This window comes from Somniosus microcephalus, chromosome 9 (genome assembly GCF_052327205.1).
Source record: "Somniosus microcephalus isolate GS21.2 chromosome 9, FLI_Smic_1.0, whole genome shotgun sequence".
Lineage (NCBI taxonomy): Eukaryota > Metazoa > Chordata > Chondrichthyes > Squaliformes > Somniosidae > Somniosus > Somniosus microcephalus.
This window is the reverse complement of record NC_140995.1, coordinates 53,992,222-54,005,713: the sequence shown is the minus strand read 5'-3', so window position 1 is coordinate 54,005,713 and position 13,492 is coordinate 53,992,222. Positions and strand designations below refer to the sequence as shown.

Here is a 13,492-nt window from a genome sequence, read left to right as displayed (position 1 = left end):
TAGTCATAGGATTGTACACACGTGCTCGTTACTGTATCCACTTTTGAAACCTACACCCTATCAACTTGTCTAAAGGTTAGCTGCTGAATTGCAACACTCAAATCAGAACACCTCAAGCAAAGCTTTTAGCACTTCAAGTAGTTATAGGTGAGCATTAGCTACCATACTTTTAATGTCACAGCAAAGCACAAAGATCAACAGAAGAATAAAAGTAACAGATGGAGTTTATTAGTCTAACATCTTTTGTTAGAGACACTGGTTATAGCACACACTCAGCAAATCGTCTCTATAATGCATTTTTCAGAAGCCATACAAAAACATATTATATAAAGAGAGCACTTTATATGGGTACTGTGTAAGCCAGCAGCCATAAACCATGCATAAAATATTAGAAATTAGAGTTTAAGATATCCTTTTGAATGGTTACTAAAACTGGCAGGTATCTTCATAACTCTAATTAAGAGGGCAACCAAAAAATGTCTAATAGTGATAAAAAAAATCACAAGTTTTCATGTAGTTCATGTTATAAAGCCACTAACGAAACTGCATTTCTCAAACACATTGCCAAGTTGCATGTTTACACAAGTTTTATAGCTCATTATTTATGGATTGAATTTTCCATTTTTAATTGCAAGAAATATCATCCCATTGTTGAGACAGCACTAAAGGGGCCCTCACTTGTGCTACAACTGACCTGGGTGTGTTCAATGGCTACACAGGGTGGGAAAAAATAGCAAGTGTGGCAAAAAACACTTTCCCAGCAAAAGGTCCCTCAAAAGCACAACATTTTTAAGGTGGGGAAGATAAATCATTAAAGGTAAATTATTTTCATTATTTGCATCTAGCCAAATGCACTTTTACCCACGACTTTCGTCACCCAGTAAAACACTGAATGCACTGATGTGCAAGCCACACCTCATGGCTTGGGTTGCAGAAACATCCAAGATGATGCAATGCATCATACTCATAGCACTTCTTGTATCCTGTGTCTCTAATAATATGTCTTTCCAAAAAATTACTGCAAAACAAAGCCTCTAAATTAATACAAAGACAAAATACTGTGGATTCTGGAAATCTGAACTCTGAACAGAAAATGCTGGAAATACTCAGTAGGCTAGTCTGCATCTGTGGAGAGAGAAACAGTTAATGTTTCAGACCTCTCATCAGGACCGGAAAATGTTACAGATGTAACAGATTTTAAGCAAGTACAGAAGCAGGGAAAGGGAGGGAATAGGATGTAAGAAGAGTAGTAAGCCACAGGATTGGGAGGATTTTAGAATTAAGCGAAGGATGACCAAGAAATTGATAAAGAAAGAGAAGAAAGAATGAGGGTAAACTAGCAAGAGACATAAAAACAGATTGTAAAAGCGTCTAGAGATATGCAAAAAGGAAGAGATTAGCGAAAGTAAATGTGGGTCCCTTAGAGACAGAGACAGGAGAAATTATAATGGGGAATAAGGAAATGGCAGAGACATTATGCGAATACTTTGTATCTGTCTTCACGGTAGAAGACACCAATAGCATTCTGGAAAGAGTGGGGAACCAAGGGTTTAGCAAGAATGAGGAACTTAAAGAAATTAGTATTAGTAAAGTAACAATACTGGAGAAATTAATGGGACTAAAAGTCGACAAATCTCCTGTACTTGATGGCTATAGAGATAGTGGATGCATCGGTTTTGATTTTTCAGAATTCCCCACATCCTTGAACGGTCCCCTGGATTGGAAGGTAACAAACGTAACCCCGTTATTCAAGAAAGGAGGGAGAGAGAAAACAGGGAACTGTAGACCTGACATCAGTAGTAGGGAAAAATACTAGAATCTATTATTAGGGATGTGGTAACAGGGCACTTATAAAATCATAATATGATTAGACAGAGTCAACATGGATTTATGAGAGGCAAATCGTGTTTGACAAATCTAAGAGTTTTTTGAGGTTGTAACTAGCAGGGTAGATAAGGAGGAACCAGGGGATATAGTGTATTTGGATTTTCAAAAAGCATTCAATCAGGTGCCACACAAGAAGTCATTACACAAAATTAGGGCTCATGGGATTGGGGCAATATATTATCATGGATGGAGGATTGGTTAACTAACAGAAATCAGAGAGTAGGAATAAATGGGTAATTTTTGGATTGGAAGGCTGTAACTAGTGGGGTATCGCAAGGATCAGTGCTTGGGCCTCAGCAATTTACAATCTATATTGACTTAGAAGAGGGGACCAAGTGTAATGTATTCAAGTTTGCTGACGATACAAAGTTAGGTGGGAAAGTAAGCTGTGAGGAGGACATAGCGGCCACAAAGCGATATAGACAGGTTAAGTGAGTGGGAAAGGACATGGCAGACGGAATATAATGTGAAGTGTGACGTTACCACTTTGGAAGGAAAAATAGAAATGCAGAATATTTTGTAAATGGTGAGAGATGGGGAAATGTTGGTATTCAGAGGGACCTTGGTGTCCTTGTACACAAATCACAGCAAGTTAACATGCAGTTACAGCAAGCAATTAGGAAAGCAAATGGTATATTAGCCTTTATTACAAAGGGATTGGAGTACAAGAGTAAAGAAGTCTTAATACAATTATATAGGGCCTTGGTGAGACCACACCTGGAGTACTGTGTACAGTTTTGGTCTCCTTACCTAAGGAAGGATATACTTGCCTTAGAGGGAGTGCAACAAAGGTTCACTGGACTGATTCCTGGGATGAGGGGGTTGTCCTATGAGGAGAGATTGAGTAGAATAGGCCTATATTCCCTGGAGTTTAGAAGAATGAGAGGTGATCTCATTGAAACATAAAATTTTTAAAGGGCTTGACAGGGTAGATGCTGGGAGGATGTTTCTGTTGGCTGGGGAGTCTAGAACAAGGAGTCTCAGTCTCAGAATAAGGGGTTGGCCATTTAGGACTGAGATGAGGAGAAATTTCTTCACTCAAAGAATTGTGAACCTTTGCAATTCTCTACCCGAGAGAGCTGTGGATGCTCAGTCGTTAAGCATATTCAAGACGGAGGTTGATACATTTTTGGATACTAAGGGAATCAAGGGATATGGGGATAATGCAGGAAGGTGGAGTTGAGCTCGAAGATCAGCCATGATCTTATTGAATGGCAGAGCAGGCTCAAAGGGCCAAATGGCCTACTCCTGCTCCTATTTCTTATGTTCTTAGAAGCAAAAGGGAAGGTCTGGATGAAAGGTCACCGGCCTGAAACATTGGCCCGGATTTTGCAGTCAGTGGCAAATGGTGCTCGCTGTTCATTACGCTTACAGCTGTCGACAAACTTTTTGTGGGCTTTTGAGCAGCAACTTACGGTCATCGAGAGTGCGATGTCTCTACAGGGGACCTGGGACCTGTGTGAATAGGGCAAGCAACTGCGTATTTCCTCAACCAATCAGATTGATGAATCCTCATTCAGCCACGCAGACTCTAAACCAGGAAGTGTAAGTTAGAATATTTAATTCAATGTAAAATCATGTATAGAAAGCTAAATAGAGAGGGAAAGAAAGATGGGATTGAGAGAGAGATAGAAGAGACAGAAAGAAAACATGGGTAAGTACCGCAACTTACATATATTTCAATGCCGAGTTTATCAGCAAAGATTCTACAGGTAAAGTACTGGCGTCCTTAGATGGTAATACAAACATGTTTTGTAATACCTCAGACTGAAATAATGCAATCAGAAAGGTCAAAACAGGATTCAGAGAATTGTAACAGGAATGCTATCACTGTCAAATTAGTTCCCTTGTGTTTGTGTCCTGAAAATTTAGATCAACCTAACCAAATTAGCTTTATTCTATGCAAGTAGACTCTGCTGTTCAAAAGGTACACACAATGGTATTAAACTCAACTGGAACACCATCAGCATTATCAATGGGTGAGTGTGTAAAAAATGAAATCACATCATAACATCAAGTTGCTAAAATTAAAATACGATCATGGTAGGGAATTATAAATGCTACCCTGCATGAAATCCAAGTAGTTCTAGCTTTCATTACTGAAGCAGAACAGTGAAGCATGAAACATTATCGCCAACAAATACATTAGAACCTGAAATATGACAGAGGTGAAGACCTAGAAATCTGTCCATGCTGCACCCATTTTACAGGCTTAAAATGGGCATCTCAACATTGGATAGGCAGATGGCATGTGTGCGCATATTCGAAAGTTTCGACATGGACTTCAGTAAGGCTTTTTGACAAAGTCCCACATGGGAGACTGGTCAAGAAGGTAAGAGCTCATGGGATCCAGGGCAACTTGGCACATTGGATCCAAAATTGGCTTAGTGGCAGGAGGCAGAGGGTGATGGTCGAAGGTTGTTTTTGTGACTGGAAGCCTGTGTCCAGTGGTGTACCGCAGGGATTGGTGCTGGGTCCCTTGCTGTTTGTAGTGTACATTAATGATTTGGATATGAATGTAGGAGGTATGATCACTAAGTTCGCAGATGACACGAAAATTGGTGGAGTGATAAATAGCGAGGAGGGAAGCCTCAGGCTACAGGACGACAGACGGGTTGGTCAGATGGGCAGAACAGTGGCAAATGGAATTTAACCCTGAAAAGTGTGAGGTGATGCATTTTGGGAGGACTAACAAGGCAAGGGAATACACAATGAATGGTAGGACCCTAGGAAGGACAGAGGATCAGCGGGACCTTGGTGTGCATGTACATAGATCCCTGAAGGCAGCAGGACAGGTAGAAAAGGTGGTTAAAAAGGCATATGGGATACTTGCCTTCGTTAGCCAAGGCATAGAATATAAGAGCAGGGCGGTTATGATGGAGCTGTACAGAACACTAGTTAGGCCACAGCTGGAATACTGTGTGCAGTTCTGGTCGCCACACTATAGGAAGAATGTGATTGCATTGGAGAGGGTGCAGAGGAGATTCACCAGGATGTTACCTGGGTTGGAGCGCTTCAGCTATGAAGAGAGACTGGACAGGCTGGGGTTTTCCTTACAGCAGAGAAGGCTGAGGGGGAACCTGATCGAGGTGTACAAAATTATGAGGGGCATAGATAAGGTAAATAGAAAGGAACTTTTCCCCTTAGTAGAGGGGTGAATAACAAGGGGGCATAGTTTCAAGGTAAGGGGCAGGAGGTTTAGAGGGAATTTGAGGAAAAACGTTTTCCACCCAGAGGGTGGTTGGAATCTGGAACTCACTGCCTGAAAGGGTGGTAGAGGCAGGAACCCTCAACATTCAAGAAGCATTTAGATGAGCACTTGAAACGCCATAGCATACAAGGCTACGGACCAAGTACTGGAAAATGGGATTAGAATAGACAGCGCTTGATGGCCGGCGCAGACACGATGGGCCTCTTTCTGTGCTGTATAACTCTATGACTCTAAGTTGGTAAAGGCTCCAGTATAGGCATCCAGGGCCCACACCTGAAACAGGAGTTAGGCCCTTTGCTTATGCAAATAGGGTACCTCATGCCTGTTTCAGGACTCCTTCCCGAAATTGGGTTGCCCCAAATGCTACCGGCACCGGGCCTGCTGCATTCGAGATAAGTCTATTTGCGGCCTAACTGCCACCAAAAAGGTAAGTTAAAAAAGAAATACTTACTGGAATGTGGAGCAAGGAGGAGTAGGAGTGCGCCTCCCAGCTCCACAGCTGTACGAAGATCATTACCGGCCACCACTTGGGCCCCTATCCACCTGCTCCCAGGGTCATTGGCCCGAAATTTAAATACGCTTCGCCGGCGAGCTGCCCGACGACGCGCAGCAGGTGTCAGAAGCTCAACATTCTGAATTAATTAGGCCCAAGGACCAATATCAAATGTGCTTTGGGCCTACCTGTTGTGGCGCAGGGATCAATCCCAGCGCCCAGATAATGCTATCCAATTTCACCCCCAAAATCCCTTCTGTTCATTTTACTGGAAAAATTGGCAAGCAAATCTTTTTGTTAAATTAACGAAAGGAATTTCATCCACGTATTTACATCATGAAAGTATACTTGGCACTGAAAGTTTTAAACAAAAACATACTATCCACATCAGCTGGCGATTCTGTCAGATAACCGCAAGAGAAGCTGAAATTAGTGACTACTATTAATAAACTAAAGGGTCATGTTTTCAGCTAATTTTCCAACATGACACACTTTAACCCAGCAGTTTGTCTACACAACAGCCACTACATTGCCAATCTTGTCTCAGTGGTAGCACTCTCGCCCGAGTCAGGTCGTGGGTTTGCGTCCCATTCCAAGCTGAAGGAGTGTTGGAGATGCCATCTTTTGCATGAGACATTAAACTGAGGCCCCGTCTGAGCTCGCAGATGGACGTAAAAGATCCCATGATATTATTTGAAGTGAGTTCTAATGATGTGCTGGCCAACCCAATACCACAGTTTAATTAGTCACTTATCTTATTGCTGTTGTGGAACCAGCAGATCTCAAATCAGTTGCCACATTGTGGAGTTGAGGTCAAAGATCAGCCATGATCTTATTGAATGGCGCAGCAGGCTCGAGGGGCCGTATAGCCTACTCCTGCTCCTAATTGTTATGTTCTTATGTGACTACACTCCAACAATAATTGATTGGCAGTGAAGCACTTGGGGATGTCCTGAGCCCATGAAAAGCACTATATAAATGCAAATTCTTTCTTCCTTCCTTCCACTTCAAAGCAGCTCATTGTGTATGATGTACTCGAGATGTTTCTGAGAGGTGTAAAGTACTATACAACCAAGTCTTTCACTAAGGTTACACTTTATACCATGAAAAGTAACCAAGACCACGCACTGCACAGGATTATTGCGTATCAAGGTTAACTAGAACCCAGGAATCCATAAAGCTCTATAGGTATCTGGCCAAATCGTTGGGAAACACCAAGTATGACTAACTATAGAAGCAATGAGTCATCTCATTAATGAAGACACCTTAAAAAGCAACTGCAAAATATTATTTCATACCCAAAGAAACTCTATGGGCAAGTGCCCACCATAGTGGCAACTGCACATAGCATTACTTTCCTCCAACTACAAATCTGCACTATGCTCTTTCATCTAGGTTTCTCAATAAAAGATACTACTGTACAAATATCTGTGGTGTGATACAGGTTGGAGGTAGGAAAAGAAAAAGGTGAGTGGGATGGGCTGAATGGCTTTTATTTGCTAGTATGTTCTTTAAGTTTATCCTGCTATGTTATGATTCTACTTTCAAACCAGCTCACATTGGATTTATGCTTTAATTAATATTGCAATTTTTTTTAAATGGTATGTGCAGTCTTTTTGCCCCCCTGGAAACATGGACATAAATAATTGAAAATAGCCGAAGAAAAGAATGGTGCATGGGGTTAGTGCAAAATGAGGTTTCAGCATTCATTTCTTTTACTGTGCACAGAAGTGGCTACCAAAAGCTATAAAAACAGTTAGTTATACCATTGCTTAGCAGCTGTTCTATCACACAAGAATATGCAACAAAAATGACAAACAAATAAAGGAACACATTAAATACAAAATCCTCTGAAACAAATGAAGCTAAAAGAAATTTTAAATATCAAAAGGATTGCTTGCTCCAATTAGATTAAGGTGCTATGCTCAATCAAGATGCATGGTTGCATCATTAACAAAAATATCAAGAAAAAAAATTTAAAACATTATTTAAGTGCAAGAGGAGAAAAGCATGATATTTTCGTATCTTGATTTCAAATTTCCAAGTTAACAATAGAGCAAAGATTTGATGTCGTCATTCCTTAGACCTTCTTTGCCTAAACCAGATTACCTAGTGGCACAACTTTATTATTGAATTTAACACAATTTTAGTTATTATTAACACTACTATTCAGCAGTTTGTCCCAGATGGCAATTTAGCCCACATAAAGTATTATTTTCTAAATATTATTATCCTCTTGGTCAAATACTCAAAAATACAAAAGACTTTCCAATAATCCTACTCTCAAATACTTAAATAGAACACTAGCAGTTTACAGCACCGAAAGAGGCCGTTCAGCCGTCTTGCCTGTGTTAGCTTTTTGCTAGAGCAATCCAAAACTAATCCTGTGTCTTCCTTTATTTATCCAACTTTATATTTAACTATTTGGTATCTGTCCTATACAATCTAGGAATGATGCTATAACTACAATGCAACTTCCTGTTTCAACACAGCTTAAATGTTTGTTTTAAAAATGTCAAAGCACGGAGCAATTAGGGGTAACTAAGGAGGATAAGCGATCTCACAATTTGTCCATGGTTTCTGGAGCAGAGAGAAAATATACTAAGGTACCAACAGGCAATACATTTCCTCTAGGCAAATATATGCACTCTTGACTTCAACACTGATGGTTAATTCTGCATACAAGGAGCTAAGCACCAGGCAACAATTCTGTCTCAGAGCGAGGTCCACACTCCACAGGGATGAGTAGTAGTCTTTGAAACTTTGCCACTGGCATTCTATGCTGACTTTTTAGTTAAATACAGAATGTTGAGGTGCATCTGCAACAATGCTTACATTCTAAATAAAAATACGGAGGTGAAACTTGAGCACTACCAATGCTTGTGGTGTTACACCCGTTCATTTTGATGGTTAACTGACAGCCTGGACACATGATAAAAGATAGCCTCTGGCACAAGGTGAGCGATCCTTAAATACAGTGGTTTACATGCCTTGAACTGTAGAGTCCATCTACAGCCTACCAAACAAATCTACCATATTCCCTTAATAGGTAAATGTGGCCTTTGTAGAATACCAAAGCTTCCAGTGACAAATAGAAATGAGCGTCCCACACCATCAGGTTGTCCAACCATATTTAGTGCTGTTTTGCATCCAAGATACAATTATTAAGCCAAGGAACTGGGTATTCCATTTAGAATAGAAGTGGGTGAGCAACATTCATCAATCTTAGAGCTACTGACTTGGTTCCACTTAAGTTCTTTAGATTAAAAATTTTCACCAGTTATTTAAGATATAGATTCCATAGAATTCAAATCCAAACTATTTAAGTAACTATCTTAACAATTGGAAATGGGCATCCAAACAAGAGCTCTGGCAGAAACAGCTATGCCCAGACCTCTAACAGAAAGCTGTGAGCAATGCAGCATCCAGCTACTCTGCATATTTGGTGCAAAGCTGCAATAACTATTTAAAAAAAATCAGATTAATCTCAATAGAGAAGTGTCAAAATTGTGCCACAAAAGGAAATAATGAAGGCATAAAAAAAACTTACAGGTCTATAGGTAGAGAAATGGGCTATTATCCTGTCTCTTTATCTTTGGTGCCTGGATTTATATTTTCTCTCTGGGAACTATTAACAGTCCCAAGTAAAATGAGCAGGCAGCCTCAGTCCAGAAACAATTAAAAGCAATTCATAGTTGGCATTGAGAATGAACAAATTTATATTTGAAGTCAGAGAAGATCAACACAGCAAAGTTATCACTGTCCATCAAGAGACAATGCATAGTCATTTTAATCTTTCTAGAATTTAGACTAGATTAAAGAAATATATAAATTAGGATACAGAAAACGGTTTCTCTTTGATATTCAATAATTGAACAAAGATAGATAAGAGCAAGCAACATTTCACAGAATTAAACAAATGTAAAGACAATAATTCTAACAAATGGGTTTAAAAAAAAAAAAATGAAAACAGGAATCTGATTCTCCAACAAATAAATGTATTCAAGAGGATTTCAAACGTGAGACACAGCACTGCCTCAATGGAGAATAGAATCCAGGGGTAATGCAGTGTTTTCTTACCGGCATAAAATTGAAGTGGCCGAAGTGAATAAATACGGTCAATGAAGGATGAATTTCACCAAACACCCAGAAATATTTATATATGGCCTGTGCCACATCCCATTCACCTTACAGCACTTTATTCTATAAATACTCAACTTTTGCCAAATGAAAAATAACTTGCAAGAATAAGCATTTGACATATAAACTAATTTCAATAAAATATGCATTGATCTACAAGAAAATTAATGGCCCTAGAATAATAGTTAATGTTAAGCAAACACCTTCCAGTCCCTAGCTCATGAAAATCTTTAACCATATTCAACATTAGTTCAGTGTTGTATTTCTATTCCTCAAAGACATGTGCTATGTGCTTGTGAGAGGGATGTGCGAAAAGGTTTAGATTTCCCATTTCAGCTTCCTTAATTTTACACCAAATGACAAAACAATGCATTGGCCCAGGATACTTAGATTCCCAGCCAATTCAAATCCATAAGAGCCCCATCCCCACTATCATTTGGAGTTGTGATAAACATTAAAAATTCAGATGAAGAATGTCTTCATATTAACCAAAAGAACATTTCTTGGAAGGTACCAAGATGACCTTTCATCCCTTGAAGTCTCTCCAATCATGAATCCATTCTCCAACCTAAACAACCTGTTTGAATCTCTCCACTCAGACTTCTGCCACTGCTACAGCACCAAAATGGCCTGAACCACAATCATAAATGTTCTCTAATTCTATATTCAAGAAGGAGTTAGATATATTTCTTAAGGCTAAAGGGATCAAGGGATACGGGGAGAAGGCAGGGACAGGGTACTGAATTTGGATGATCAGCCATGATCTCATTGAATGGCGGAGCAGGCTCGAGGGGCCTCCTCCTACCTTCTATGTTTCTATGTAACGGTGACCCATTAGCCCTCCTCAACCTCTGCAGCTTTTGACATGGTTGAACACAACAATGTTCAATGCCACTCCTTTGTTGTCCAGCTCAGTGAGGCTGCACTCATTTGGTTGCACTATCCAATTGTAGCCAGACCATCTCCAGCAATGACTTCTCTTTCCATCCCCGCACTGTTGCATCTGGAGTACCCCAAGAATCTAACTATGGCCCTCTCCTCTTCCTCATCTACATGCAGCACTTTGGCAGCATTATCAGATGACATGGGGTCAGACACCCTGCTCTACCTTTCCAACGCTTCTCTCAAACCCTCCACTACCTCTGTTGTCACACTACTTGGCCAACATACAGTCTTGGATGAGTCACAAATTCCTTCGGTTACACATAGGGAAGACTAAAGCCAGTGACTTTCATACCCTTGCCACTGATTCCATCCTTCTCCCTGGCCACTGACTCAGACTGAAGAAAACTATTTGCAACCTTGGTGCCTTCATCAACCCAACCCCATATTCTCTCCATCACAGAAACCACTTCCTTCCATCTCTAGCACTGCCCACTTCCATCTGTATCCCATCTGCTGCTAAATCCCTCATCAATATCTTCATCACTTCCAGCCTCGACTATTTCGATACTCTCCTGGCTAGCCTCCCATTCACTACCCGCCATAAACTTCGCTTATCCAAACCTCTGCTGCCTGTACCCTATCTCCCACCAAGTCCCATTCACCCATCACTCCTACATTTGCTGATGTACACTGATTCCTTGCTTCCCAAGACCTCCAATTTAAAATTCCTACTCTTGTATTTAAATTCCCTTCATGACATCAACCCCCACCATGTCTCTGTAACCTCCTCCCATCCCTTCATTCCCTCCTGAACACTCAGTTCTTGATTCTGGTGTCTTGGGCATCCCCCCTTCACCCCATTATTTGCGGCAATGCCTTTAACTGTCTAGGCCCCACACTCTAGAATTCCCTCCCTAAACCCCTCTGCCTTTCTATCTTCCTCTGCTCCTTTAAGGCTGTCCTTAAGAACCACTTCTTTCTCCAAGCTTTCGGTCACCCCTCCCAATAGCTCCTTTGGCTCGGTATCTTTATTTAAAAATTATGTTTCTACTTTAAAAGGCATTATATAAATGCAAGTTATTGTTGTATGGAAATATTACATAGAAATTACAGCACAGAAATAGGCTGTCAAAACGTGTAGAAAAACTGTTCATATTTTCATACCCGAAAAAAAAATCCCCCATTTTCAACAACATGATTGAGTTCTCTGATGAAGTAACGGAGAAGGTTGATGAAGGTAGTGCTGTTGATGTTGTGTATATGGACTTTCAAAAGGCATTTGATAAAGTGCCACATAATAGATTTGTTAGCAAAATTGAAGCCCATAAATGCAAGTTGTTGTTGTTGGAAGCAGATTCAATACTAACTTTGAAAAGGGAATTGGATAAATACTTGTAGAAAAATTTGCATGGCTATGGGGAAAGAACAGATGAGTGGGACTAATTGGACAGCTCCTTCAAAGAGCCGGCACAGACATGATGGGCCGAATGGCCTCCTTCTGTGCAGTATCATTCTATGATTCCATGAAATGATTTGTGAATAATCAAACAGAATTTTGGAATATTTAATTGGTACTACTCTGAACCAATAAACTTCACTTGTGTCTAAAAATTTAAGTAAAACATCTTATTCTGAATTTGATCAGTTGGACACAAAACACTCAATAATTGATTAAATAGCATAGTTACAAACTTCCCTAAAGAACAAATTAACATTGTGTTTCAACAAGCATATACCACTACAGAAACATTCGATTTGAAGAATTGTCAATATTGGAGTCCTCAACATCATTAAAAAGTTCACACTCAAAATCCATGAAGTAACAGCATTTTGCCTGTTCTTTGCCAACTGCTTTTCCTTGTATTCTAATCCAGTTTTGTATTTAAATGCCTCACTAAGCATCTCAAAAGTTTAAAAATCATTACTCAATCTCTCGTGCTGAGGCAGAGTTTTTGTAGCAGATGATGGAAGTTAAAATTTTCTCAAGGGAGTCAAGGCCAAGTGTAGCCTTCAAGTGAAGCAGGGAGAGTGAGGGAGGTGTACCTGGACCAGTGGACACAGATGCAATTCAGTACTCAGCACTTTCACCAAGGAGGGGTGGCAACTTTAGTGTGAAAAGTTTATACAGGCAGTTTTCATTACAAATGTGAACAGGTATTTATGAAGGAAAAAAATTAACAAAATGTGCTCGGGTACAAGATTTTTTATATATTAATAGATATGCCATGAAAATAAACATCCGATAGCTGGTTTAATGTTTTGGTGAAATTCATAATTCAGAAAGAAATTTTTCATTTAAGTGAATCTACAACCAATGTTCCCTCTAATTTTTTTTTCATGCTCAATCCCTTTAAATTTACTGCACGGTATCTTTTCCAGCGGCAACAGTTGGTTGAGCAGCCTGTGCGGGACCACCCGATCGATGCGCAGCCGCGCACCTTAGGAGGAACATTGTCTACAGCTACTTACCTAGTTCCATCCTGCGAGACGTAGGTAATTCTTTTGTAACCATGGTGAAGTAGTTGAAAAGGCCCTTGTAAGCCAGTAGCAAGCTTGCACAGAGATTGTAATGAAAATTGTAGGCATGTTGCATGCAGCTTTCTGGCACCACAAAATTGCTCCCCTGAAAATGAAACAAGTTTCATGGAAATTAATTGTGCATACTAAAATTGTGCAAGTGGGAGGTAAAGAATGTAATGCACCACATCGCAAGATTGTAAAATAGTCTGAAGTTTAAGTACTATGTATACCCACTGTCAAAATGATCCGCATGCACAAGATGACTCCCACCCCTAAATTCCATACAAAACAATGGATAAGTTGAAGGCCAACAATGCAAAACTTGTACCTGCGCAAATTCTCATCTTGGCGTTAGT

General features: G+C 40.1%; 1 protein-coding gene across 9 annotated transcripts in view; it reads right to left on the bottom strand.

Annotated features, from left to right (window-relative positions):
* The window catches only part of fam135a (family with sequence similarity 135 member A), a 305,872-nt gene that overhangs the window by 155,832 nt on the left and 136,548 nt on the right, over positions 1 to 13,492 (bottom strand). For all 9 annotated transcript variants that reach the window (XR_015079491.1, XR_015079490.1, XM_085996568.1 and 6 more), the window contains one exon: positions 13,086 to 13,239. Coding sequence is in view for 7 of the 9 variants with exons in the window: in XM_085996568.1 (XP_085852694.1) it covers positions 13,086 to 13,239 (154 nt within the window). In the remaining 2 variants the exon portion in view is untranslated. The remainder of the gene's footprint in view (positions 1 to 13,085; positions 13,240 to 13,492) is intronic.